This window comes from Phocoena phocoena, chromosome 2 (assembly GCF_963924675.1).
Source record: "Phocoena phocoena chromosome 2, mPhoPho1.1, whole genome shotgun sequence".
In the NCBI taxonomy this organism is placed as follows: Eukaryota; Metazoa; Chordata; class Mammalia; order Artiodactyla; family Phocoenidae; genus Phocoena; species Phocoena phocoena.
The window spans coordinates 78,075,352-78,102,851 of record NC_089220.1 but is presented as its reverse complement, the minus strand read 5'-3'; the positions used below and the strand labels follow the sequence as shown (position 1 = coordinate 78,102,851).

The following is a 27,500-nucleotide window of genomic DNA, read 5'->3' as shown; positions in this document are numbered from 1 at the left end:
GTGGTAGTAAATGTATGCTGTATTGTCTGCAGTATTTGAGTCCAAGTCTCCAGCCCTAAACAAATTACATCCCCCCAAAACAGAAAACACCCTGATGGGATTGCTGATGTTTGAGAATGGAAAAGCAGCCCGGGAACTAGGGCCTAGTATGTGTAATCTTGTCTGTCAACAAGATAAGCAAGGTTTCTGCATTGTGTGGGCCCGGAGCCAGGCTCCTCCCTGGTGTCCTAAATCATTCCACCAAATGAAGCTTCTGCAGCTGCCGCCTTTCGCGAACTTCGCATTCCTCCCGCACTCTATACTCTCTCATGACGGGTTTTCTTTGTTGTATTTACCTAAGAGGTAAGATTTGGGCGTCACCATCAGCCCCCAAGCCAAGTATGGACCAGTTCCCATAGCCGAAGTTCCCACCAAACGCCCCAGCTGAGGGTTACTAAGATCAGCGTTTGTGAATTCTGACCCAAATTGTCTCCCCTCCGGTTCCGTAGAACAGGTTTCTCTGTAAAAAGGCCTTCAGCCTCGGCCAAGTTCTGAAAAAAATGAGAATGAGGTGTCTATTACATATCCCCGAATATATTGTCTCAGGCGCAGGCCGGGTGTTTTAAAATACACGATTAAAAGTATTTTCCTCCAAAATATGGCTAAGAAGGAGCAAGTGTAACTCGTCTTTTCGTGTTTCTTAGTTTTGCCCGCCACAACTTTCGTGGTCCCGCCCCTTTGCCCTTAACTCACTAGACAGGCAGTTTCTGGCCACCTTCCGGGGTCCTGATTTTGAAAAGAGGAGCGGGCCAATCAGAGTGTGGAACGTTTTTTGGCGCTGCCATTTGAGGCTGGACTGGAACAGAAGGTGGGCCGGCCGAGGTGGCTCCGGTTGTCTGTCGAGGCGGTGGGGCGGAGGCATGAGGAGGGACACTTGACTTTCAGTGAGCGCACCCGGATGTGCTGGCCGGGGGCGGCAGGCAGGTTGATGGAGGAGGGAGGGAGCAGCCTGTGAAACAGGGTGACGGCGGCCACCAGCCCGGGCGGGGACCGGGACTGGAAGAGGCCCCTGAACAGCCGGCTGGTCCGGCGACTGGGCCAGGGTGGGGGACTCGGGGCCGCAGGGACTAACGCCCAGCTGAGTCTGCGGGGGGGGGGGGGGGAAGGAGGGGCGAGGAGAAGGGTTGTCTTTATAGTTCGGAGACAGACGAGGGCAAAGGGAGGTTTGGAGGAAGGTGGCCTGAAATAGTGAGAAGCTGGTAACGGACGTGGTACAAGGAACCGAAAGGATATGGAAGAAAGAAGGGAGGTCTGTGTAAGTAGCTGAAAGGATTAAGTGACTAGAAAGAAAGCCGGTGTAAGTGAAGGAAACGTGAGGTGTGGCTAGGTCAAAGGGCTAAGAGAAGACGGTCGGTGGAGCAAGGAAAAAGCCGTGGAAGTGGCTGGGGTCCGGGGCCGGAAGAGTGCCAGACGTGGCCGGAAGGCAGCGGAGCTGAGCGCAAAACTGAGAGTGTTCGGAAATTGGAAGACTTGGTGGCGAAAGAGGGTCAGGACTCAGATCCCACCTCGGAGAGTGGGCGACGTGTCCGGGATGTGGGATCAGAGGCTGGTGCGGTTGGCCGTTGTACAGCAGCTTCGGGCTGTTTATGGCGTTAAGGTCAAGGGTGGCCGTGGGCAGTGCGATCGCAGGAGACAGGAGACAGCAGCCACGGAAATCGTGGTAAGTTCTGGGGAAAGAGATTTAGGTTAAAAAAGGAGGGGGGGTGTATTTCCTACCATCACTTATTACCATGTCATGCTAAAATGTTCATTCTGTATGGATCCAAAAAAGAATATGTTTAAGTGTGTCAACTTCAGCAACACTGACATTTTGAACTAGATAATTCTTTGGGGGGCATTGGGGTTAGCTGTTCTGTGCATTATAGGATGTTTAGCAGCATCTCTGGCTTCTATGCACTAGATGCGCGTAGCGTGTCCCAATTGTGACAAATAAAAATGTCTCCAGATACTGCTAAGTTATTGCATTTTGAACAAGTTGCACGTGGGAAGGGAGACAAACACTACCCCACCACCACAGTTTGAGTAATATTTGGAGAGGAACAAGGGGTACCAGTATCTTTTTTAAATGAATCAGTAGATGAGGTGTGACAGTATTAGAAATAGGCTTTAGATAATAACTTTATATTCACCTATTTGAAAAGAACATGCTTGCTGCTTGGCTATATCATATTTTTGAGACATAAAGGTTTTTTTTTTTTATTAATGAGTAAATTGAGAAACTACAGTGGAATGATTCAGAAGCTGTTGATTTTTGGGTGGTTGAGGTTAGGGGATTTCGAATGAGATTTTAATATCTCTACGGAATCGTCAAGAATTTCATTGTGAAAAATAAGTTGAATATAAAGCATTTTGTTTTAGATTTACCTGCCTAATTATATGGTGCTTTCTAAATACAGATGAAAACTAAAAATTAATTTTCATAACTCAATAGTTTATAGTTTCTGAAAGAAAATAAGTACTTGGAGAAGAAAACTGACAAATAATTTATATTCCTCTTAACAGCTTATAAATTCTGGAGAAATTATTTTTGTTGTTTGCAACTTATTGGCAACATATTTGTTTATATTTAAAAACTAAGTGGTTTCTTCTGATTGTAAAACTGGCTTTCCAAGATCTCAAATATAGTAGGTTTTGTACGTATATGAAAGAATTTGTATGTAGATTTTTTTCTTACCCCTCAAGAAAAACTGACGCTTGGCCTTTAGAGTCAGATAGACCTGAGTTTGATTCCTGCTCTACCCCTACCTGGGGTGTGATCTTGGGCTGCTTGTCCTAAGCTTTAGTTTCCTACTCTATAAAATGGGAACGGTATCTCTCGTTGAGTTGTTTAGGGGATTTAAAAAAATTATAAGATCTGTAGATGAGACTAGCACACAATGCCTGTCACATGCCACTAGTTGTTATGATAATCAGAGGTCCTCATCCTAATTGGTAATCATGCTAGAAACCCTAATAAAAATATTCTAATAGAGAAATACAGAAGATCATTGTGTTAACACGAACGAGATCTAACATGTTAGGTAATTATTTGAATACTAGATTTCTTTGGCTCTTTGATGTTTGTTATCTAATGATAGTTTTGAGCTCTTTAAGAAACTTGCTAGACATCTTTTTAAAGATGGTATTGTAAGTGATGTTCTAATACATAAAATTTTTAAAGCATATTATTAGTTTTATTTTATGAGATTAAATTATAGCACTTACTTGTGAAGCCAGTTATTGAGCGTAATGAGATTTGAAAAAAAAAAACCCTGAATTCTGGTTATGTAAGACATTTGTAAACTTACAATCAGCTTCAGCATCTGATTTATTTTTGCATTTTGTTTGGTTGCACAGTCTCAAGAAAATTCTGATTTACCCAAATAAGGTGTTGCCCATACTAAGTTTTTTTTTTTATTTAATTTTTTTTTTGGCTGCACCATGCAGCATGCGGGATCTTAGTTCCCTAACCTGGGATGGAACCCGTGCCCCCTGCTATGAAAGCACGGAGTCTTAACTACTGGACCACCAGGGAAGTCCCCCTAACTTTTTTTTTTTTAATAGCTCACCTTGAAATAATTGTAACAGCAACAAATATTCTTTGAATGTTTGCTTTGTCAGACACTGATGTTTTACATCTTTTAATTCATTTAATTCTCTCTGCAACTCTATGACTTAGGACCTATATAAGGATACTGAGGCACAGAGAATGACCATTTAATCCAGGTCACTCAGCTAATGGGCCAGGGTGGGGGACTCGGGGCCGCAGGGACTAACGCCCAGCTGAGTCTGCGGGGGGGCGGGGGGGAAGGAGGGGCGAGGAGAAGGGTTGTCTTTACAGTTCGGAGACAGAGGAGGGCAAAGGGAGGTTTGGAGGAAGGTGGCCTGAAATAGTGAGAAGCTGGTAACGGGCGTGGTACAAGGAACCGAAAGGATATGGAAGAAAGAAGGGAGGTCTGTGTAAGTAGCTGAAAGGATGGAAGAGCCAGGATTTAAAACTTGGCAGTCCTGCCACTAGGAGCCTGCTCACTTAAGCACTAGGCTACACAGTCTTTTCTATATTTGTCAATTAAATTGAGCCAGCTACTTGAAAAAGGACTAGTAAGATTTTGTCAAATCATTAAGAATACTGAATGATTTTGGCTGCACCGTGGTTTGCAGGATCTTAGTTCCCCGACCAGGGATGGAACCCAGGCTCACAGCAGTGAAAGCGTGGAGTCCTAACCAGTGGACCGCCAGGGAATTCCCTGAATGATGTCTTATTATAAATAACAGGTTAAATAAGGTACTCTTACAACACAAGTGCTTCAAGAGCATTCATGGAGAGCAGATGTATCTAAACTAAATTAACATATGAGTGATTAGGTATGCCCACTTAATCTAATTTCATATAAGCAGACATATACAGGCTTGAATTTTTTTTTAATTAATTTATTTTTGGCTGCATTGGGTCTTTGTTGCTGGGCAATATGAGTGATTAGGTATGCCCACTTAATCTAATTTCATATAAGCAGACATATACAGGCTTGAATTTTTTTTTTAATTTATTTATTTTTGGCTGCATTGGGTCTTTGTTGCTGGGCACGGGCTTTCTCTAGTTGCGGCAAGAAGGGGCTACTCTTCGCTGTGGTGCGCAGGCTTCTCATTGCAGTGGCTTCTCTTGTTGCAGAGCACTGGCTTTAGGCGCTCGGGCCTCAGTAGTTGTGGCACACGGGCTCAGTAGTTGTGGCTCGCGGGTTCTAGAACACAGGCTCAGTAGCTGTGGCGCACGGGCTTAGTTGCTCCACTAGTGGGCGTGTGGGATCTTCCCGGACCAGGGCTCGAACCTGTGTCCTCTGCATTGGCAGGCGGATTCTTAACCATTGAGCCACCAGGGAAATCCCTTGAATTTACGTTTAAGTCCAAGGCAAAGCTACAACCTTCTTAATCAGTGACTCGTTTTTAAGAAGTTTGAATATATGCCCAAAGATAGTGGCAGATTCTTTATTCAGAGGTGTGCACAAACACTCAAGTTAACCAACATACAAATGTGCTCTTGGGATCTTCAAATGTATTAAAATTTGAATGCGAGTAATACATTCCACTCTGACTTTTTAAAATTGGTTTTGAAAGTACGACGTGAAATTTAGATTGTTTGCAGAATCCCTTCCTTGGATACCTCAGAACAGTCTGATTAGTACTCTCCCATAGAGTGTGGAAAAGATAATCAGGTATAAAAGGAACCACCCTGATATAATTTTAGGAAGTACTGAGTGACAGGAATTACTGTTATAGGCCAATTTGGCCTTTTGTTCAAGTTAGTATTTATAAGGTGACCAACAGAAAGTTTAAGGTCAGTATTTATATAGTTACTAAAGGAGCTTGTAGTATTTTCCAGAAATGTTAGCATATTGGGCCAAATTCTGTTTAAGAATTTCCTTACTGAACACTAAATGGATTGATTTTCTGTTGTGGGATTGGAAACTGAGGGAATTTGCTGCGTTGCTTAAGGGCAATGACTCTAACTTGACCATTTTTGTACTCCCAGCATCTAGCATAATATCTAGTATAAAGTAGTTATTTTTTAACAAATATACTTGATGGAATTGTTTTCTGTGTCTCGACCAATAGTTTATTTCTGCTGTCTTGTTTTATTTTGTGAGGTTTTTAATTTGCCTAATGTTTAAGAAAACTTATATTGAGCCTAATATTTGTGTTAGAGTAACTGACTTTGTCATTTTAGGGTAAAATATTTGGAGTACCTTTTAATGCATTGCCCCAGTCTGTTGTTCCAGAATATGGACATATTCCAAGGTGAGCAAACTTTGAAATGAAGAGTAAATATTTCAAACTGGTATTGGAATGTTTAACAATAAATAGTTGAATGGCGCACAAAATTAGTTGGAACTAGCAAATGATTTTATTTCTCAACTAATGTTAAAAGTTGTTTTTTAAACTTTTGCATATTTTAACTTTTTAATTTGTACTCATTTTCAGGATTGAATTTTAAGGTTTAGTAATGAATAAATGTTAGAAAGCAAATTATTTTTGTTCTAAGGCAGAGTTTTCTGTTGTGTACCGATGTTTTCATTGCTGTTTTGATGATACTCAGTAATATACTAAACTACCAATTCATTTATAATTTTAATATTTTTTATCTTAGAAATGTTGGACAAAAGAATAGCTATCAGAGTATTTGTGAATATAAATTATTTAACACTTGAGCTTTTCTGTGTCACTGTTTGTAAATAACCTTTTGGACTAACTGCATCAGAAGTTGCTAGGGAAGTTTACGGCTTAAGAAAATAGTTTAAAAATGCATAGTAGAAAGATACTACCTTAGCTCTTACTAATTCATTTCCCCTCTATCCAAAGTAAGGTTCATTCTGGCTACTCGAGTCTAATAACTTAGGTTTTTAATTGGTGCATTGTCCGAAAGTATTTGTTGAACACCTTGCTGCCTTAGAACAATTTTCCCTCACTCACCCTATAGATACAGATTCACGATCTTCATGAGGTAACCACTTACTATTTTGCTTTTTAAATGGCCTATGAAAGGTTTTTTTAAATGATGATTTTCAGCGTTTAGAATTGCAGTCATATCTCTAGTAATAATGACTAAATCTTTGTTGTAGTTTCTTTGTCTGCTTTTTTAAAAAGAAAGTTTTTCTATCAGTTACTCTGCAACATTCAGCCACTATGCACCAGTACAATGCTTTCATTTACTTGCAGCTGACATCCATTCAAATTTTTTGTTACCAGCTGTTACCTAAGCATCTAAAGCCAATATTGATTGTTAAAAATTATTCAGTATAAAGAAATTGAGCACACACCTCTAAATGTGTGAAGGATTGTAAGGACTGGGATGGATATATCTGACTTTCTGACAGGTAATGTTGGTGAGAAAAAAAAAAAGCCTTGCCTTATTTTTGGGCAAATGTAGTTGATGGTAGGTTTTTTAAGCTATGTGTGCTGTGCAAGATCACCTGTGGAGAGAGAATAGGTAAAGAAATGGAGAAGGCCTTAGAGCCCTGGTTGATCCTAGGATGGAGAAGTCTGGCAGAAAAAGAGGAGCCAGAAAAAGTTTGAGAAAGAGCAGTCAGGGAGACAGCAGAAATTCCAAAAGTGTAGTGAAGAAGAGTATTTTCAGGGCCATCACGGAGTGGTCGAGTGTATCAACTGCTGGTAGGACAAGCAAGATAAAGACAGTGAATTGACCATGGATTTGGCAAGGCAGAGGCCATTAGTGATCTTGATGGAGTAATGGGGATGAGTCTGATTGCAGAGGGTTGAGCAAAGACTGGGATATGAAGTGAAGGCAGTGAAAAAAGACAAATCTTGTGCTCTGAGCTGAAGCAGAGAAATGGATTAAGATTGGCAAGGATCAGGGATTGAGCAGCCTCACTGACGTTGTCATGGGTAAAAAGATGGGCTTTAGAGAAGAATTTAGGAAGCAAGAAGGAAAACTAAAAGTAACCTTCTATCACAGAGATTAAAGGGATTTGTAGCATCAGAGCTGAAAGGGGTGTAGTCTCTGGCAGGAGAATAGGATTTAGTGAGATGTGTGTCTTACCACCTAAAAAGAGTTCTCTCTTTCAGTTTTCTTGTTGATGCTTGCACATCTTTAGAAGAGCATATTCATACAGAAGGGCTTTTTAGGAAATCAGGATCTGTTATTCGTCTAAAAGCACTAAAGGTAAGCATATTCTTGAACTATAAATTTTCATTTGTACCACTTTTTAATTTGGTTTTTAGGATTGAAATATTTAGAACTATTACATGAATTATGGACAGAAATTGAGTTTGCAGAAAGCTTTTTTTCATGGCAGAAGAATCCTTTTTCTTTTTTCCAAAATGTATATCATTTATATAATGCTTTTTTAAAAAATTGAGGTATAATTGACAAATACATTTAAGGTGTACAACCTGATGTTTTGATATATGTATATGTTGTGAAATGATTGTCATAATCAAGCCATTTATATTATATAGTGCTTTAAAAGTTTACAGTACTTTCAGATTCATGGTCCTTGTTCCTATAATGTACTATATGAAATGAAAATTTTTTTTTAATTTTGTTTTTAGCCTTCTAAAGAGAAGTGATAAATACTAAAACAAGAGTTAAGAGAAATTTATTAAAGAAAGCTCTTTAGAGTATAAGAAAGGATACTTTATTTGCATTAAACCCTTAAGCCCCCGAACACTCAAGATTGTTGTATTTATTTCAGAATAAACTGGATCATGGTGAAAGATGCCTGTCTTCTGCACCTCCTTGTGATATTGCAGGGCTTCTTAAGCAGTTTTTTAGGGAATTGCCAGAGCCCATTCTCCCAGCTGATTTGCATGAAGCACTTTTCAAAGCTCAACAGTTAAGAACAGAGGAGAAGAATAAAGCTACCTTGTTGCTTTCCTGTCTTATGGCTGACCACACAATTGATATATTAAGATACTTCTTTAACTTTCTCAGGAAAGTTTCTCTTAGGTGAGTAGTAATTAAAAGTTTTGGGAGATGGTAGTTTAATTTCTCTACTAGCTAGATTTACCCTTATGATAAGAAATTAAATTTTGTTTGGCATGGAAATTTTTCTTAAAAATATTATATTTTTCCTTACTATAAGAGGTATACCCTGTATCATTTAAAAAAACAATATACCAAATATAATATTTCCTTGCTGTCTTAGGGTTGTCATGGTGGATGCCTTAATGGCTTATTGGTGTTTATAGGCTTCTTAGTCCATTGAATGGCTTCAGATTATTGTGTTTCTAAAATATTTGCGATTTACTTTTCAAATTTTTCCCTTCTCCCTGCTGTCATTGAGACTGCTTGTTTTAGACATACTTGGCTGCCTTCAGTACTTTGAATTTTCTGTGTGTGGGTTTGAAAAATCAAAGAAATGTGTTCAATTTGTGTGGAAAAACAAAGTGTGAACTCTATGGGTAGCAATGTTTTTATGACATATATTTAAGCACAGAGAGGCTGTGTATTTCTGGTTCTGTCTTATTTCAAGCCAGTCATGTAGATGGGTAGATGAAGGATAACTGTATCTTGATTTGTGTTTAACTGATAAAATAAGAGGTCTGCAAAATGTGCCCAATATGTTATTTTAACTCTGTATTTTTATCTTTAGCTCCATCTCATAAAACCTTTTTTCCTTTAAGGTGCAGTGAGAATAAGATGGATAGCAGCAATCTTGCTGTGATATTTGCACCAAATCTTCTTCAGACAAGTGAAGGGCATGAGAAGATGTCTGCTAACACAGAAAAAAAGCTACGATTACAGGCTGCAGTAGTACAAACTCTTATTGATTATGCATCAGATATTGGTAAGATGTAGTTGCATTATTAAATAATGGGATTTGTTTAAATGAGGGAGATCCCAGCTTTTTCTAAGTGAACTATGAAGACAACTGTTAGAAAGTGGCTATATACTATTGAAATGTTTTGAGGGGGAGTAGAGGAACAATCTTAATTGTGAACATTTTTGTTTAGGACATGTTCCAGATTTTATCCTAGAAAAGATACCAGCTATGTTGGGTATTGATGATCTCTGTGCTACTCCATCACTAGAAGGCTTTGAAGAAGGTGATTATGAAACTCCTGGTGACTGTAAGAGAAAGCGAAGACAAAGTGTAGGAGGTAAGCGGTCATGGCAGTCCTGTTTGTGGACGTACAGCAATTTGCTTTTGCCTGAAATGTGTTTGAACATAAAAAAGCATAAGCTATGGTGTATGCCTTTTTGGTGCTTACAGCATAGTTGGAGAGGCATGACATATGCATGTGAAAAATAAAAATGACAATATAATCTGATATTATGTGCTAGATGTTTAGCACAAACATAAACTGCATTCCAGGGAGAAAAGTTCCCTGGTTGTAATGACCAGGGACACTATAAAAAGAAAGTTAAACTGAACCTTCTTGAAGAATGGGTAGAATCTAGGAGAACTGGGTGGAGGGTCAGAATATTTGTATCCTATTCGAGGGTGCTATGGAGAAAGATTTGCGTAAGCTAGAAGTAATCTATGTCTGTGTCTGTAAGGTAGAAGTAATCTATGTCTGCATGACTTGAGTGGCTCATCCTAGGGATTAGGACGGTATTATGATAAACTTAAGAATTAGAACATTAAACTGGGTATTGGAGAACCATTGAAGGTTTGGAGAGAGGCATAACATGATTACACTATTTTAGAAAATCATCTGGTTTGGAGAATTGAGACTTGGAGGTAGGGAGAATAGTCAAAAATGTGTGGCAGTAGTCCATGTGTGAGATCATGACTTGAAACAATAATATGAATTAGCAGTATGAACTAAATAATGAAGGAAACATTACCAAGGAAGAATCAAAAAGAACCAAAGTTTCCTCTTGGTGGAATCAATCATGAGACTTCTTAATCTTCTTGATTGGGAAGACAGACTATTCCTCCAGTTGCCTTAGGAAATTTCTTATCTTTTGCGTATCAGAACCAATTTCTATTAACTGTCCAATGCCTTTTTGAATCTTTTGGCTGATATGGTTTTGCCTCCTCCTGTTTTTTTTTTGCCTCCTTTGTAGATTTCCCTTATGCCTTCTTTGTTCTGTAACAAAGTACTGTACTGTACAGTACAGTACTGTAACAAAGTACCACAAACTAAGTGGCTTAAAACAACCAAAATTTATTGTCTCACAGTTCTGGAAGCTAGAAGTCTGAAATCAAGGTGTTGCCTGGGCCATGCTCCCTCTGAAACCTTTAAGGGAGAATCTTTTCATGCCTCTTCGGGCTTCTGGTGGTGGCTATCGATTCTTGCCATTCTTTGATTTGCAGCTGCATCACTTCAATCTCTGCCTGTGTTGTCATATGGCGAACTCCCTAGGTGTCTCTCTGTGACACCAATCACATTGAATTAGGGCCTACCCTAATGACCTCATTTTTCTTTTTTTTAAGTGAAAGCAGGTTTATTTTAGAGATACACACTCCACAGACAGAGTGTGGGCCATCTCAGAAGGCAATAGGTAGACTGTCTTGAAGGGAAAGCGCGGCCCTGAGGTGTGAGGGTCGTTAGTTTTTATGGGCTGGGTAATTTCATAGGCTAACAAGTGGGAGGAATATTCTAACTATCTTGGAGGAGGGATGGGGATTTCCAGGAGTTGGAGTACCACCCACTTTTTTGGCCTCTTATGATCGGCCTCTGAACTGTCATGGCACCAGTGGGTGTACTAATGACCTCATCTTAACTTGAGTTCATCTGCATAGACCCTAATTCTAAATGAGGTCACATTCACAGGTACTGGGAGTTAGGACTTAAACATATCTTTTTGGAGCACACAATTCAACCCATAAAACTTCCTACCCCAAATTCAGATATTCTTGGATACAGATCATCTTTATTACCCTTTTCCCTTTGTGATTTCATTCACTCCTGTAAGTTTCACTTATTGCATCTAAATAGATGAACACTTAAATCTCTACCACTGTTATCTCACAAATGTCAAACCACTTTAGTAAAAGTCTCTACTAGGCAGACATCACACTTCTGCTTTTCCTTGGTGCTTGAGCTCAGCATTTTGAAATGATCATCTTCACCTTCTTTAAACTGGTTCTTCTCGAATTCTTTTTTCTATTAATGGTACCACCATTCTCTAGTCACAGCTTTAAGCCATAGGTGCCTAACTATTACTTTACCGTCTGTATTCACAGAGTTTTCAGATTCTGTAAGATTCTATCTGCAGTGTTTACTGCATGTTTACTGTAAGAATTTCCTTCTTGGTCTTTGTGCCTCCTCCTTGAATCTGCCCTGCTTATTGCTGTCAAGGCTGATATTCTTAATATATAACTCTAATCATGTATCTCACATGCATACCCTTCAGAAACTTTCATTAATACTGATATCTGTAGCCTGACATTAAAGATCTTTCATAGGATTGCTTTACCATGCCTTTCTACTGTATCCTATCTCTCCTTTATGCAGTCTATACTTTAGTCAAACTGCTTTCTTTATTCATTATTTTTAGACACTTTGTTCTTTTGCTTATACTTTTTGATATAATGTTTTACTTCCATCTACCTCTACTGTTCAAATAATATCCACTTGTCAAAACCCAGCCTAAATGTCTTATCCAGCAAGCTTCCCCCCCCTTTTAAAAATTTACTGTTTATGTATTTTTGTTGATCTGACATTGGTCGATAACATTATTGTAAGTTTCATGTGGACATTAAATTTCGACTTACGTATGCACTATGGTGTGCTCACCACCAAAAGTTTCATTTCTATCCATCACCATACATTTGACCCCCTTTACCCATTTCGCCCTTCCCACACCTCTCTTTCCCTCTGGTAACCATAACTCAGTTCTCTGTATCTATGTGTTTATTTTGGTTTATTTGGTTTGTTCATTTATTTTGGTGGTTTTAGTTTGTTTGGGATTTTTATTCCACATGAGTGGAAGCATGCGGTGTTTGCCTTTGTCTGACTTATTTCACTTAGCATAATACCCTCAAGGTCCACCCATATTGTCACAAATGGCAAGATTTTGTCCTTTTTTATGGCTGAGTAGTATTCATTGTGTATATATATACCACATCTTCTTTATCTATTCATCCATTGATGGACACTTAAGTTGTTTCCTCCCCCCGCCCCATTTTATTTATTTATTTATTTATTTTTACATCTTTATTGGAGTATAATTTCTTTACAATAGTGTGTTAGTTTCTGCTGTATAACAAAGTGAATCAGTTATACATATACATATATCCCCATATCTCTTCCCTCTTGCGTCTCCCTCCCTCCCACCCTCCCTAGCCCACCCCTCCAGGCGGTCACAAAGCACCCAGCTGATCTCCCTGTGCTATGCGGCTGCTTCCCACTAGCTATCTACCTTACATTTGGTAGTGTACATATGTCCATGCCTCTCTTTCGTTTTGTCACAGCTTACCCTTCCCCCTCCCCATATCCTCAAGTCCATTCTCTAGTAGGTCTGTGTCTTTATTCCTGTCTTACCCCTAGGTTCTTCATGACTTTTTTTTTTTCTTAAATTCCATATATATGTGTTAGCATACGGTATTTGTCTTTCTCTTTCTGACTTACTTCACTCTGTATGACAGACTCTAGGTTTATCCACCTCATTACAAATAGCTCAATTTCGTTTCTTTTTATGGCTGAGTAATATTCCACTGTATATATGTGCCACATCTTCTTTATCCATTCATCCGATGATGGACACTTAGGTTGTTTCCTTATCGTGGCTATTGAAAATAATTCTGCGATGAACATAGGGATGCGTGTGTCTTCTCAAATTAGTGTTTTCATACTCTTTGGATAAATACCCTCATATGGAATGGTTGGATCATAAGGTGGTTCTAGTCTTAAATTTTCTAGGAATCTCCATAATGTTTTCCACAGTGGCTGCACCAATTTACATTCCCACCAACAGTGTATGGGGGTTCCATTTTCTCCACACCCTCTCCAACACTTGTTATTTCTTGCCTTTTTGATAATAGCCATTCTAACAGGTGTAAGCTGGTATCTCATTGTGGTTTGGATTTGCATTTCCCTAATAATTAGTAATGTTGGACATCTTTTCATGTGCCTGTTGGCCATCTTTGTCATAAATTAATTGTCCATATATGTATGGATTTATTTCTGGGCTTTGAATTTTGTTCCATTGATATGTGTCTGTTTTTCTGCCAATACCAGGCTGTTTTGAATACTATATAGCTTTGTAATATAATTTGAAATCTGGGAGTGTGATACCTTCAGCTTTGTTCTTTTTTCTCAGGATTGCTTTGGCTTTTCAGGAATTTTTGTGTTTCCATAGAAAGTTTAGGATTTTTAATTCTGTTGACATGAAAAATGTCATTGGGATTTTGACAGGGATTGCACTGAGTCTTTAGGTTGCTTTAGGTACTATGGACATTTTAATAGTGTTAATTCTAATAATGTATGAACACAGTATCTTTCCATTTCTTTGTGTCTTCTTCAGATTCTTTCAACAGTGTCTTAGCATTTTTCAATGTACAGGTCTTTTACTTCCTTGGTTAAATTTGCTCCTAGGTACTTTATTCCTTTTGTTGTGATTGTAAAATGGGATTGTTTTCTTATTATTTCAAATAGGTTTTTAGTGGAGTCTTCAGGGTTTTATATATATATATATATATATATATAAACTATGTCCTCTTCAAATAGTGACAGTTTTACTTCTTCCTTTCAATTTGGATATCTTTTATTTATTTTTTCCTTTCCTGCTTGCTCTGGTTAGGACTTTCCATACTGTATTGAATAAGAGGGGTGAGAGTGGGTATCCTTATCTTCTTCCTGATATTAGAGGGAAAGTGTTCACCTTTTTGCTATTTAGTATAAGGTTGACTGTGGGTTTATCATATATGGCCTTTATTATGTTGAGGTACTTCCCTTTTATACCCATTTTATTGAAAGTTTTTGTCACAGATGGGTGTTGAATCTTGTCAAATGCTTTTTACATCTATTGAGATGATCATATGATTTTTATCTTTCATTTTATTAATGCAGTGTATCATGTTGATTGATTTGCGGGTGTTTGATCCTTTTAATGTAGTGTTGTATTCAGTTTGCCAATATTTTGTTGAGGATTTTTGCATCTATGTTCATCAGAGATACTGGCCTATAATTTTCTTTTTTTGCATTGTCTTGCCTGGTTTTGGTGTCAGGGAAATTTGGCCTCATAAAATGAGTTAGCACGTGCTCCCTCCTCTTCAGTCTTTTGGAAGCATTCGAGAAGGATAGGTATTAAATCTGTTTTGAATGTTTGGTAGGATTCACCTGTTTTGTTTTGTTTTTCGCCTTTGATTTCTTGATTGACCCAGTAGTTCAGTAGCATGTTGTTTAGTCTTCACATATTTCTGATTTTTCAAGCTTTCTTCTTGTAGTTGGTTTCTAGTTTCATACCATTATGATTGGAAAAGATGCTTGATATGATATCAGTCTTCTTAAACTTATTGAGACTTGTGTCGCAAGTTATGGTCAATCTATGAGAATGTTCCACGTGCTCTTGAGAAGAATGTGTGCTGCTGTATTTGGATGGGATGTTCTGTATAAATCTATTGAGTTCATCTGGTCTGATGTTTCATTTAAAACTGCTACTTCCTTGTTGACTTTCTTTCTGGATGAACTATCCATTGATATAAGTGGAGTGTTAAAGTCCATACTGTTATTGTGTTGTCAGTTTCTCCCTTTAGGTCTGTTAATACTTGCTTTATATATTTGGGCACTCATATATTAGGTGCATATATATTAACTGTTGTTTCTTTGGTGAATTGTCCCCTTTATCATTATATAATGTCCACCTTTGTCTCTTGTTAACTTTTTTAGCTTGAAGTCATTTTTGTCTAATATGAGTATGGCTATACCCATTTTCTTTTGGCTGCCATTTGCTTGGAGTATCATCTTCCATCCCTTCGCTTTGAGCCTATGTTTGTCTTTAGAGCTGAAGTAAGTCTCCTGGAGGCAGCATATAGTTGGGTCTTGTTTTTTAATCCATCCAGCCACTCTGTCTTTCGATTGGTGTATTCAATCCATTTACGTTTAGGATGATTATTGATAGATGAAGACTTAGTACTGCCATTTTATCTTTTGTTTTCTGACTGTTCTGTATCTACATTGTTTCTTTTTCTTTGTGTTTCTGTCTGCCATATTGGTTCGATGGTTTTCTATGATGTTTTTCTCAGTTTTCTCTTTTATGTTCTGTGTCTCTGCTCTAGATTTATATATATATATATTTAAAATAAGTTTATTTTGTTTGTTTATTTTTGGCTGTGTTGGGTCTTCATTGTTGCACAAGGGCTTTCTCTAGTTGCAGCAAGCAGGGGCTACTCTTCATTGCAGTGCGCGGGCTTCTCATTGCGGTGGCTTCTCTTGTTGCGGAGCACAGGCTCTAGGCATGCGGGCTTCAGTAGTGTGGCATGTGGGCTGTAGAGCGCAGCCTCAGTAGTTGTGGCGCACAGGCTTAGTTGCTCCGTGGCATGTGGGATCCCCAGACCAGGGCTCGAAACCATGTACCCTTCATTGGCAGGCGGATTCTTAACCACTGCACCACCAGGGAAGTCCCTCTAGATTTATATTTTCTGATTACTATGAGGTTTGTGTAAATTGTCTTACAGATAAAAGTCCTTTTTCTGCCAATAGCATCTTACTACCTTCATTTGCCTATATGAGTTTCATCCTTTTCCTTTTACCTCTCTGTTGTCTGAAATTGTCTCTTTATGTTTTGTGTTCTCTACCAAATTGAAGTAGCTATAGTTTTACTGCTTTTTTCCCTTTAACCTTTATTATAGAATTGTTTGACAGCTTATTTTGATATAGAGTTGCAATTTTCTGATTCTGTTTATCATCTTACTCAAAATTTTGTTTACTTTTGCCTTTTTGTTTTCTGGTAGAAGAGTTCCTTCCAGCATTTCTTGTAAGGCAGGTCTAGCACTGATGAAGTCTGTCAGCTTCTGTTCATCTGGGAAACCCTTTATTTCTCCTTCATATCTGAATGATATAGCTGACAGTTTTTATCTTTAAATATTTTGAGTATGTCATTCCATTCTTTCCTGGCCTGTTGAGTTTCTTTGGATGGCGCCATTGTCTACTCAGTCATCAAAGTCAGAATTCTAGACGTCCTTATCTGCTCTTTCCTCATTCGCACATCCCACTAAGTCTACCAAGTCTTATCACTTTGATCTCTTAAATACCTTTAATAATGCCTCCATTTCCATAGCTGCTACCTCAGTTAAGACCTTCTCTTGCCTGGCTAATTCCCACTCTTCCTTCAGGTCTCAGCTTAAATACCAGTTCCTCAAGGATACCTCCTCTAACTCCACAGTCTAAATCCATTGTTATATTTGTACTTCACACTATTTACCCATTTGTCAATAGGTATTTATTTCCTTAGTATATTAATGTTTGTTTCCTCCAATAGGATAAGTTTTGTAAAGGTCACTGTTTCATATTTTGGCCACTGTTGTATCTTCATTGTGTCTGACACATAATAGGTACAAAATAGATATTTGTTGAATGACTGAATAGCATACTTAGAATAAACTTTAGCTAGTGTGCTTGTCTCCATCCAAGGAGGCTTACCCCCCAAAATATCTGTCATACTGCTACAGATTTAGTGATTTTCCTAAAGTGCAGAAATGATGACTTTGTTCCTTTTTGCCTTTGGAGAAGTTCAAGTTCTTCAAAATGATACACAGCCCTGTTCTGCCTAATACACAAGACTTATCTCTTACCATATCCACTGTTCACTATTTGCTCTAGCAGTATCAAACTCCTGGTTTCTAGTATACATAAATTCTCTTTTTTCTTACATACCTTTGCATATACTAGTCACCTTGCCTGAATTCTACCTTCCACCTTAATCAACACCTACAAATCCTTCAGAACACTGTCCAGGTTTTATTTCCCTTGCAAAGATTCCTCTCTTAATGCCATTTCTTTCCTTCCTCAAAAGGTAATGATTTCCTCTTCTATACTCTTTCTATACATTGTAGATACTTGTTTAACAGTTCATTCTGTATTTATTTGTATGTTTTTTGTTTTTGTTTTTGATGTGGACCATTTTTAAAGTTATGTTTTTAGTTCTTTGACTGTGAGACATGTGGGATCTTAGCTCCCCGACCTGGGATTGAACCCACACCCCCTGCATTGGAAGGCAAAGTCTTAACCACTGGACCACCAGGGAAGTCTCTCATTCTGTATTTAATGTCTTCCTATTTATCTATCTATTTATTTATTTATTTATTGAGAGATATGGGAGTATAAGAGGGGAATGGAATACAAATATATCCTTTAGTATTTTTTGCCTATTTTGAAATAATTCCTTTTACATTACCTTAAGTGACTTTAAAACATATAAGCTGATATAAACTTAGATGCTAAAAGACCACAAATAGCAATATGAATTATTGATAAAAGTTAAGTAAATGTTGTTATAATTGATTATATGATTATAAATATGCCTTGCATTTCAGATTTTGTTAGTGGAGCATTAAATAAACTTAAATCTAACAGGACACCCTCTATTACACCTCAACAGGAAAGAACTGGTAGGTATTATTTATATTTATTTAAGTGGACATTTATATATATTATACAAAAATTAATTACGGTAATGATTACCTAACTTATTTTGTTTAATCAATTCCAAATGTAATTTTCAGTGAAGATATTGTACTATAATATTATGACATTGGATATATATATGTAATACATAATATATAATTACATTGGATATAATGAACCTAAAATTGTAGGTATGAATTTATTTTAGTCTATTTTATATCTTTGATCTTCTGAATCATGTTCTTCCATTTGTAAGTTGGATGATATTGAACATGTGAAAATAAATCTCATTTTTATTTTAGAACCAGAAGTTTATTAATATTTGTTCCAATTTTTTTTTTTGGTTTGTTTGTGGCTGAAATTATTCAACCCAGTAATAGAAAATCTGATTGCTTGTTTTGTTTTCTAGATTGAAGACATTAACTGGTTAATACTCAGTTATGATGAAAATCAAAAATATTTAGATCAGTTTTTGTTTCAACACCTTGATTATAATTTTTCTTGCCTATTTAATACTCTTTAATGTGAATTATATGCACCTTTTAGTCTATTTGGTGTTGAAGTTACTAAGAGTCTGGCCTCTTTGCAACTTCACTGTTTTTATTTTCAGTAATTGCATAGTGTTAATTTAGTTTTATAATATATATTTGATAATGTTAATGTAAACATATCCCCCCCATTTTTGGTTCTAAGAAATAGCTTTATAAGAAGAAATTATATAAAGTGTTTGTATTTTATCAACTTTGTGGGAGAAAAAACAAGTTTTCTTTTTTTCAGCCCAGCTATCCATTTCACCAATGATTCTTACACCAAATGCTAAGCGTAAACTACCGGTAGAGTCCCATGGTTTCTCAAGTAAGAAAAGGAAGTCCATCAAGCACAATTGTAACTTTGAGTTGTTGCCAGGTAATCTCTTCAGTAGCACTTCTACACCAGTATCAGGTAACAAATGGAATTTATATAATTGGGTTATAAACATTAACATGAGTGCCTATTCTGGGCAAAGTGCTATTTCATATTAATATGACCCTTTAGGAGCCAGAGTTTTATTCTCTGTTTTGTCAGATCTCTGAATTTTATAAAGTCCCCTAACTTTTAAAATAGACAGTGGTTCAGTATAATTTGTGTGTGTGAGTGTGTGTGTTTTACTGCCATACCTATTGAAAGTTATGGGTCACTGTGGATAGGATAGCACTTGTGCTCAGGTTTTACGTGATTGAACATCCTAAATTCTACTTTAGTTACTTCTGGATCTGTAGATGTGGCTGGATTGCTGTCTTTTGTTGAGTTGAGGTCACCAGCGTTTGAGCATCTCTGAATCCAGAGTAGGGGTGTTACCATTGAAGTACCATTGTGGGTTAATTTGGAGGGCGGTATTTTTAAAGTTTTATACTCAAGTGGCTTTTATAAAAAGCCATCCTTATGGCATGGTTTCCACATCCCTTACCAGCCCAGCCATTTTATTCCAAATGAAATACAAGTTCCTAATGTGGCCAACCAGAGCCTTCAGAGAAAAATATAATCATGCTAATTTGAATACCAAATTTTTGTTAGTGTGATCTTGGATTGAGTCGGCTCCTTTAGCATGTGTAGAATACAAGTTGGCTCGTATTAACCTGTGGTCAACCCAAAATGAATTGAAACTCTAAGCCCAGAGTCTTCCATCTCATATTTGTGTCACATTTAGACAAAATGTGAGTAGCCTCTGATTCTTTTAGATTTTCTTTGGTTTCACACAATGATAAGAGTTTCAGTTTGAATTTGTTAGCTGGGTTATGAGTTTTTCTTCCCAAAAGCCTCTCTTTCGCTTTTGTTATCCGAAAGGTTTACATTTTCCTTGTTTGTTTTATTAAAAAGGTGAACAGAATAGCAACTTGTTCTCTATGGTCCTTCAGGTTCTCTGTGGTTCATTAAAGTGTAATGATAAGAACTCTGAAGCTATGTCTGTAGTTCTATCGGTATTCACAGGCTGGAGACTTAAACTCCTTTAAAGTAACTTAGTGTGTTTTTAGTATTTAAAGGCTTTCTGCTTTGGAGGACTACTTCCAAATGACAGATGTGAATCATAGTTCTACCTGCCTTTGTTTATTGACAATACATCATCTTCCCCAAGAAATGAACCTGCAGATTCCTTCTCTCCAAGTTCCCCAAAAATAGATTAAACATTATGTTACTGTAACATTAGTATGAGCCTGCTTAACTAGCGAAACTTCTTTTATAAAAAAATTAACAAGTTCAGCATCAGTAATTCTATTATTTTAACTCACCATTTTTCTTTGACCCTTTCTTAGCCACAGTTCAGTAAATTGCATCTGCAAAATTGAAAATGAGTTGGTTTCTAAGTTTGGATTATAACAGATATGATGCTTTTCTTTAATATATGTAGGCAACAATATTAATCTACAATCCATAGTGTACTTATTTTTAATTTTTTTCTAATATGTGTTGTAACTGTGTGTTATTCCATCTATTCTGACTGTGCCTCCTTGTCACCACTGATATATTTTCAAGATAACTAGACTGCAGCCCTAGAATAAAGCTACCTATGTCACATTGGATATATCATATTGCCTCCAAGCTTTCTTTTTAGCCAAATGCACCCAAAAAGTCACTGTAATGGTTGTATTATTTTCTGGTTTTGTAATTGAAAAAACATGGATATTTCTGTTTGGGGACCTGTGTGAATTCTTTATCAATACCAATGATAAGTTGAGAGGGTTCATGTTTGTTGAATGTATCCTGGGCAATAGTCAAATACAAATCAAATGTATATGGAGCCTTTGCTCATAACTATTATACTTTTCTGTAATTTTTTATTATAGTTGGTTTCATGGTATAGTGTTAAATAACTTAATCAAAATGAGCTGTTGTAACCTCCAGTTGTTATCATGGAACATGGCAGTAGCCAAGTGGTTAGGTGTATGTTATAGATCATCGGTTTTTGTTTGTTTGCCAAAAATTTTGGACAAATTGCACTCCAGAGTCAGGTAGACATCAAGTTGGCTAGCAGGTACATACTGGATACTCAGATACTAAATTGTTTTTCAGTAGTTTATTTTTGATAACAGCATTAATTAATCTTATGTACCAGGTACTGTGCTAGACATCTTATATACGTTACAGTAATATTTATATTCACCATAGAAGTCCAATTTTAGAGCCTAAAGCCATTTAGTAAGTGGTGGACAAACTCAAGTCTGTCTCGAAAGCTTGCTCCTTATCCAATCTGCAACAGCACCCACCTCTCCCTTGTAGTATTAAAAGAGTTTAAAGCAAAACTCTAATATAAAAATAATGTTTAATCTGACCTTTAATTGGTAACTAAAAAGTAAGAAATAGATTTTTTTTTTTTCAGTTGACTTGGGTTATTTGACCCCTGAAGATTCTAACCAGAAATTATGTGATTTTGTGGTTGTTTAGGGGTGGAAATTAAGACTTCAAATCTAATTGCTATTAATATTTTATACTTTGAAAAGAAAATGAGTATGTGTGGTCTATCACATGTGGTTATTTTTATAGTTCACTTTGATACAAGCCCAGAAGGGTCATCTCAGGGTTCACTCTCTCCTGTCGCCGTCAATGGAAACCATTTGATCAGTACAGGTGTGCTAAGGCGAAGTAAAAGGCTTGCAAGCAAAAAAGTTTGCAGGTAATTTATCCAGGTTGGATAAAAATTTGGTATATACAGTTAATAAAATATTTTGTGTCTTTCTACTGAGAATCATAATTTTTAAAAATGCCCTTTGCCTTTATAGTCTTATTAATCAAGTGCATATCCTCTAGAGAAAGATTCCTAATTTGAATCCATTTTGCTTGCTTAAAATCCTATTTTATGTTGATGTGTGTAATTTTTAAATTTCCTGTTAATATAAAAAGCTAGTCTACCCTAATGATTCTGGTTTATAAGTGACTAAACTCTGGTGATAAACAGGAAAGTTTATTTTATAAAATATTTGTATTTTTTATGCAAATACAATGTGTTCCTATATGGTATCTTAAACCTAAAAAATTATTACTCTATTCAATTACTAACAATGTGATTTGCTCTGGACTTTCAAACTTTATTTTGTAGGAATTCCAGTTCTTATGCTATAAACTGATGTTTTTAATTTGACTCTTTCTAGGGTGGAATCAGGAAAAGCAGACTGCTTCTCTCCTAAAATCAGCCGTAAAGAAAAGGTTCGAAGATCTCTTCGTTTGAAATTTAATCTAGGGAAAAGTAGCAAAGATGGAGTAAGTGCCTTTCACGATTTCATTGAAGTTTATATTAGGATAAAGCTGAAGACTTGATGCTAAAAGACTCTCTCAACCCTGCCTCTCTTCCATTTACTGTCCCATTCTCTGCTCTTCTTTATACCAGCCCTTACACTTGAGTTGTTATCTCCAGTTCCTTCTTTTCTATTCTGCTGAAATCAATTTCAGTGAAGCTTTCATCCCCAACACTCACTGAAACAGCTCTCATAAGATCACTCATGAATTGAGCATTGCTCATACCAGTCCTCATTAGCCTTGATATGTCAGCAGCATGTAACCTGGCTGATGACTTGCTCCTCTCTGGCATACTTTCTTTCCTTGCTTCAAGGACATATAGTCTCATGATTTTTTTCCTTCTTTGTCAGTTAGTTTTCTAATTCCTTTACATTGGAGTGCCCAAAACTTTGCCCTTGGGTTTTTCTTTTCTCACTCCACTCACTCAGGGTGATCATCAGCTCTAAACATCATGTATATACTTATGACTTCAAGTTTATATCTCTAGCCCCAAATGCTCTCCTGAACAACTTGACTGTTTAACCGACCTACCTACTTGACCTCCCTACTTGGGTGTTGATCCCAAGTAGGGAGGTGTTGATATCTCAAGTGTAACCTGCCCCAAATAGAGCTCCCAAGATGCACTTCTCCACTGTTGGTATTTCTCCACTCCTCCCCATCTCCTCCACCCACACTTCTATTCTACCTGTAGTCTTCACCATCTCACTTATGGCAACTCATTCTTCTAATCACTTAGGCCAAAAACCATGCAGGCATTCTTTTTTTTTTTTTTTTAACATCTTTATTGGAGTATAATTGCTTTACATTGTTGTGTTAGTTGCTGCTATATAACCAAGTGAATCAGCTATACGTATACATGTATCCCCATATCCCCTCCCTCTTGCGTCTCCCTCCCACCCTCCCTATCCCACCCCTCTAGGTGGTCACAAAGCACTGAGCTGATCCCCCTGTGCTATGCGGCTGCTTCCCACTAGCTATCTATTTTACATTTGGTAGTGTGTATATATCCATGCCATGTATATGTCCATGCTCTCTCACTTCGTCCCAGCTTACACTTTCCTCTCCCCAAGGAGAGGAAATGGTCCTCAAGTCTGTTCTCTACATCTGCATCTTTATTCCTGTCTTGCCCCTAGGTTCTTCAGAACCACTTTTTTTTTAGATTCCATATGTATATGTTAGCATATGGTATTTGTTTTTCTCTTTCTTACTTCACTCTGTATGACAGACTCTAGGTCCATCCACCTCACTACAAATAACTCAATTTCGTTTCTTTTTATGGCTGAGTAATACTCCATGGTATATATGTGCCACATCTTCTTTATCTATTCACCTGTCCATGGACACTTAGGTGGCTTCCATGTCCTGGCTATTGTAAATAGTGCTGCAGTGAACATTGTGGTACCTGTCTCTTTTTCAATAATGGTTTTCTCTGGGTATATGCCCAGTAGTGGGATTGCTGGACCATATGGTAGTTCTATTTTTAGTTTTTTAAGGAACCTCCATACTGTTCTCCATAGTGGCTGTATCAATTTACATTCCCACCAACAGCATGCAGACATTCTTGACCCCTCACTTTCTCTCACATGTACTGTCGAAACCATTAGGGAATCCTGTCTAACTTCTGCTTTCAGTCTATCCAGGCTGACTATTTCTCACCAGTACTACATTTCTAACCTTCTCTAAGTTATGTTATCTGGAACTTGGATTACTACAAGTTCCTACTAGTAGGTATACTTGCTTCTACCTTGCTGCAGTACTAGAGCCAAAATTATCCTCTAAAAACCAGAGTTAAATCATGTCACTCATGTCACTCCTCTGCTCAGAACCCTTCAGTGACTCCTTGCTTCACTCTGAGGGGAAAAAAAGAGAAGCCAAAGTTCTTACACTGATCTGCAGTGCCCCGCATGATCTGTTCCTGGCCTCCCTCTTGGAGTTCTCCTCCTGCCACCCTCCCTTGCCTTCTCAGCTTCATTCACTTTTGCCTCCTGCAGTTTCTCAAGTGTGCCAGACCTTGCTTCAGCCTTAGAGGCTGCACTGGCATTTTCCTGTCCTGGAATGTTCTTCCCCCTCATACCTTCATGACTGTCGCTCTCATTTTTCTTTACTCACAAATCATCTTCTGTTCACTGTGTTTAAAATTATACCCCACCCTTCACCACTCCGTATCCTCCTTATCCTGCTTTGCTTTTGTCCTTAGCACTTTTCACCTTATGTATTGTATATTATACTTTATAGTTTATTGTCTGTCGTCTTCTGGTCTAAATCTGCCCATCAAGAATGTAAATTCCATGAGGTAAGATTTTGTTCTGTTTTTCTGTTTTCTTTCACTCTTGTGAACAGGTACTGGCACAGTCATCACACACAAAAAAAGTTTTGTAAGTTAATGTGTGAGGCTGTTTTTATTTTAGATCATAAAATATCCACTAATAGCCAAGTCAAATGCTTATAATTTTCATCAGCATGCATGCAAGTATATTGTGTTTGCTATAAAATTGTTCCTCAATTATGTACACACCTTTTAAAATCAGCTGTAGAGGATTTTGATAATTGCAAAGTAATATTTTGAATTAACTAGGTTTATTTCTTAACCAAAACTTTTTCAATTTGTTCTGTACAGAATGTGTGTTCTGGTGTCGGTAGATCTGAAAATGTTGGTCGACGACTTGCAAATCAACAAAGTTTAAAAAATAGGATTGAATCTGTAAAAACAGGTCTGCTTTTTAGCCCATATATTGATGAAAGATTAACAAAAAAAGGTATATTTACATGATATTGTTAGTTTTATCCCAAAAGCCTACTTTAGTTGTTTTTTAAAAAATTTTCTTCCCATTTTAGTGAGATATAGTTGACATATAACCTTTAGTTGTTTTTAATGATAAAATATATTAAGTAATTTACTATTCTAGAAATTGAAAATTCGTGTTTGAATAATGAAAATATTGGAATTGCAATGTATTTTTCTATGAATAATTGGAGGATCTTTAAAAATGTAAATATAAATATGTTTGACATGTTTATAGGTAAAAATTATCTCTTTTAACACAAATCTAATTTATCGGAATTAAATGCTTAGTATTTAATTTGTCATGTATTTGAATAACATTTGAAAACTAGGTCAGATATAAATGATTAAAAACACTGAACTGCTTTATTTTAGGTTCAAAAAAGATCAGTAAGTCTGAGGAAAACTTATTAACTCCAGAGCGACTAGGTGGAAGAAATTACCGGATGTCTTGGACAGGACCTAGTAATTCAAGTTTTCAAGAAATAGATGGAAATGAAGCTTCTCCAATAGATGCAGTTCTTGAGATGGAAAACTCTTCCTTGGAGCCCGATATGATGGTTGAAAAGTCACCTGTTAGGTCATATGAGCTTACCCCTTCTAATGTACACAGTAGGCATAATAACAACGTAACTGGCAGCTCTCTTAGTGGGGATGAAAATAACCTGACCACAGAGACTGTGGTGAAAATTCAGAAAGCATTTTCTGAATCTGGAAGTAATCTTCATGCATTGATAAATCACAGGCAGTCATCATTAACTAATGTAGGGAAAGAAAAATTTAATGAAACATCTTCTATCAAATGTAGCACAGAAAAAAATCTATTTGAAATTAATAATTTCACTGTGATAGAATCCAGTGAACACCACACTAGTAAAGATGAAAATAGTTTTTCAGAAAGAGACTTCTCACTACATCAAACTCAAAAATTGGGTAGAGAAGCCACTATAAAATGTTACTCAACTCAGATGAAGATAGAACTAGAAGACAACATTCATTCGAATATACCAAAAGATTATTTAAGCAAGCAGGAATTGTCCAGTGATGAGCAAATAAAGAAACAAGAGTCCCCAAGGGATACACTAAATATTAAATTAAAGGAGAATGAAAATAGGATTGAAGAGAACTTACTGAAATGTGCAGCTTCTAGAGAGGACGTGGCTAGCGCCTCTTCCTCAGAGCAGATTACGTGTAATAGTGCAAACCTGTCAAAACCTAGGCCTGTGAGAATTGTTAAACAGCAGTCACTGGTGGAAACATGTGATAAAACGGTTTCTGAACATTTACAAATGACAGAGCACGGAAAGGTTTCAGACCACATACAGTGGTTTAACAATCTTTCTTTAAATGAACCAAATAGGACAAAAGTTAAGTCACCTCTTAAGTTTCAGCGTATGCCTGTCCGTCAGTCTGTCAGAAGAATTAATTCTTTGTTGTTGTATGGTGGACAATCTCCAAGACATAAACTAGCAAGTCTTGGTGATGCTGCTTCTCCTCTGGTTAAATCAGTGAGCTGTGATAGTGCTCTTCCCTCTCGTGTAGAATGTACATCAAAAGATTCCTCTATTCCATGTACCAGGTCAAGTCCTAAAGAACAGAAGTCTACATCATACAAACAGTCGAATGTTGATACGATTTCAAAATCAAGCATGGAGGTAACTTCTACATCTTTCTCACAAATGAAGAGGCACCCAAACTCTGGAAATGCTTCTCTTGGGTCCACCAGAGTTTGTAAGCAGGAAGTGATATCTAATGGCCAAATTAAGGTTCCCTTGGATGATCTGACAAATCATGATATAGTAAAATCTGTTGTAAATAATGATATGGGCTTTTCTCGTGGCATAAATAACAGGGTCCTTAGAAGACCATCAGATAAAGAGAGGGTCTGGTATAAAGGTTCTCCAAAAAATCCTATTGGAAAAGCTCAACTACTACCAACAAGTAGACCTGTAGACTTGTAATTGGTAAATGTTATACTACTTGTCATTAATGTAAATAAAATTAGCAATTGGTGATATGACTTGCAAGGTAATCATGTGTTAGTTTATAGCTCAGAATGATTGGTGTGTGGTCAATTTTAATTTCATTGCACAAGCAACTTGAATTCTTAAGCTTGTATAAATGATGACTTTGTTTTTCTTAATTATGGCAATATTTAAACTTAATAATTTTATTGTCATCTCTCAAAAGCAGAGGTTACACTTTACTTTTTTAAAGAAATTGTTGACTGGGTTTATAAGAAATTAATTTTTGGAAATTGCATGAATTTTATTTTTTAACATGCGATAGAAGAATGGAATGAGTTGTGCCTATTTCCTGTTACTCCTAAATCAGATGAGGTTTCTCTAAGAAATGTCTAACACAGAGAGAGAGAGAGATAAGCCCTGCAAATCTTATT

At 37.0% G+C, this 27,500-nt stretch overlaps 1 protein-coding gene across 1 annotated transcript; it reads left to right on the top strand.

The window, feature by feature from the left end:
- The first annotated feature begins 1,570 nt into the window (after positions 1-1,570).
- ARHGAP11A (Rho GTPase activating protein 11A) lies at positions 1,571-27,063 on the top strand. The gene is made up of 12 exons (XM_065871167.1): positions 1,571-1,699; positions 5,741-5,811; positions 7,597-7,693; positions 8,226-8,479; positions 9,157-9,320; positions 9,487-9,633; positions 17,961-18,035; positions 18,829-18,993; positions 21,571-21,700; positions 22,176-22,284; positions 24,938-25,076; positions 25,478-27,063. The coding sequence occupies exons 1-12, from the start codon at positions 1,571-1,573 to the stop codon at positions 27,061-27,063; spliced, it is 3,066 nt and encodes a 1,021-aa protein (XP_065727239.1).
- Positions 27,064-27,500: the final 437 nt, after the last annotated feature.

Coding starts and splice junctions, on each gene's coding strand:
- ARHGAP11A (XM_065871167.1), top strand. CDS start 1,571: ATGTGGGATCAGAGGCTGGTGCGGTTGGCCGTTGTACAGCAGCTTCGG. Junction 1,700..5,740: donor CAGCAGCCACGGAAATCGTG/GTAAGTTCTGGG, acceptor TTGTCATTTTAG/GGTAAAATATTTGGAGTACC. Junction 18,994..21,570: donor CACTTCTACACCAGTATCAG/GTAACAAATGGA, acceptor TTATTTTTATAG/TTCACTTTGATACAAGCCCA.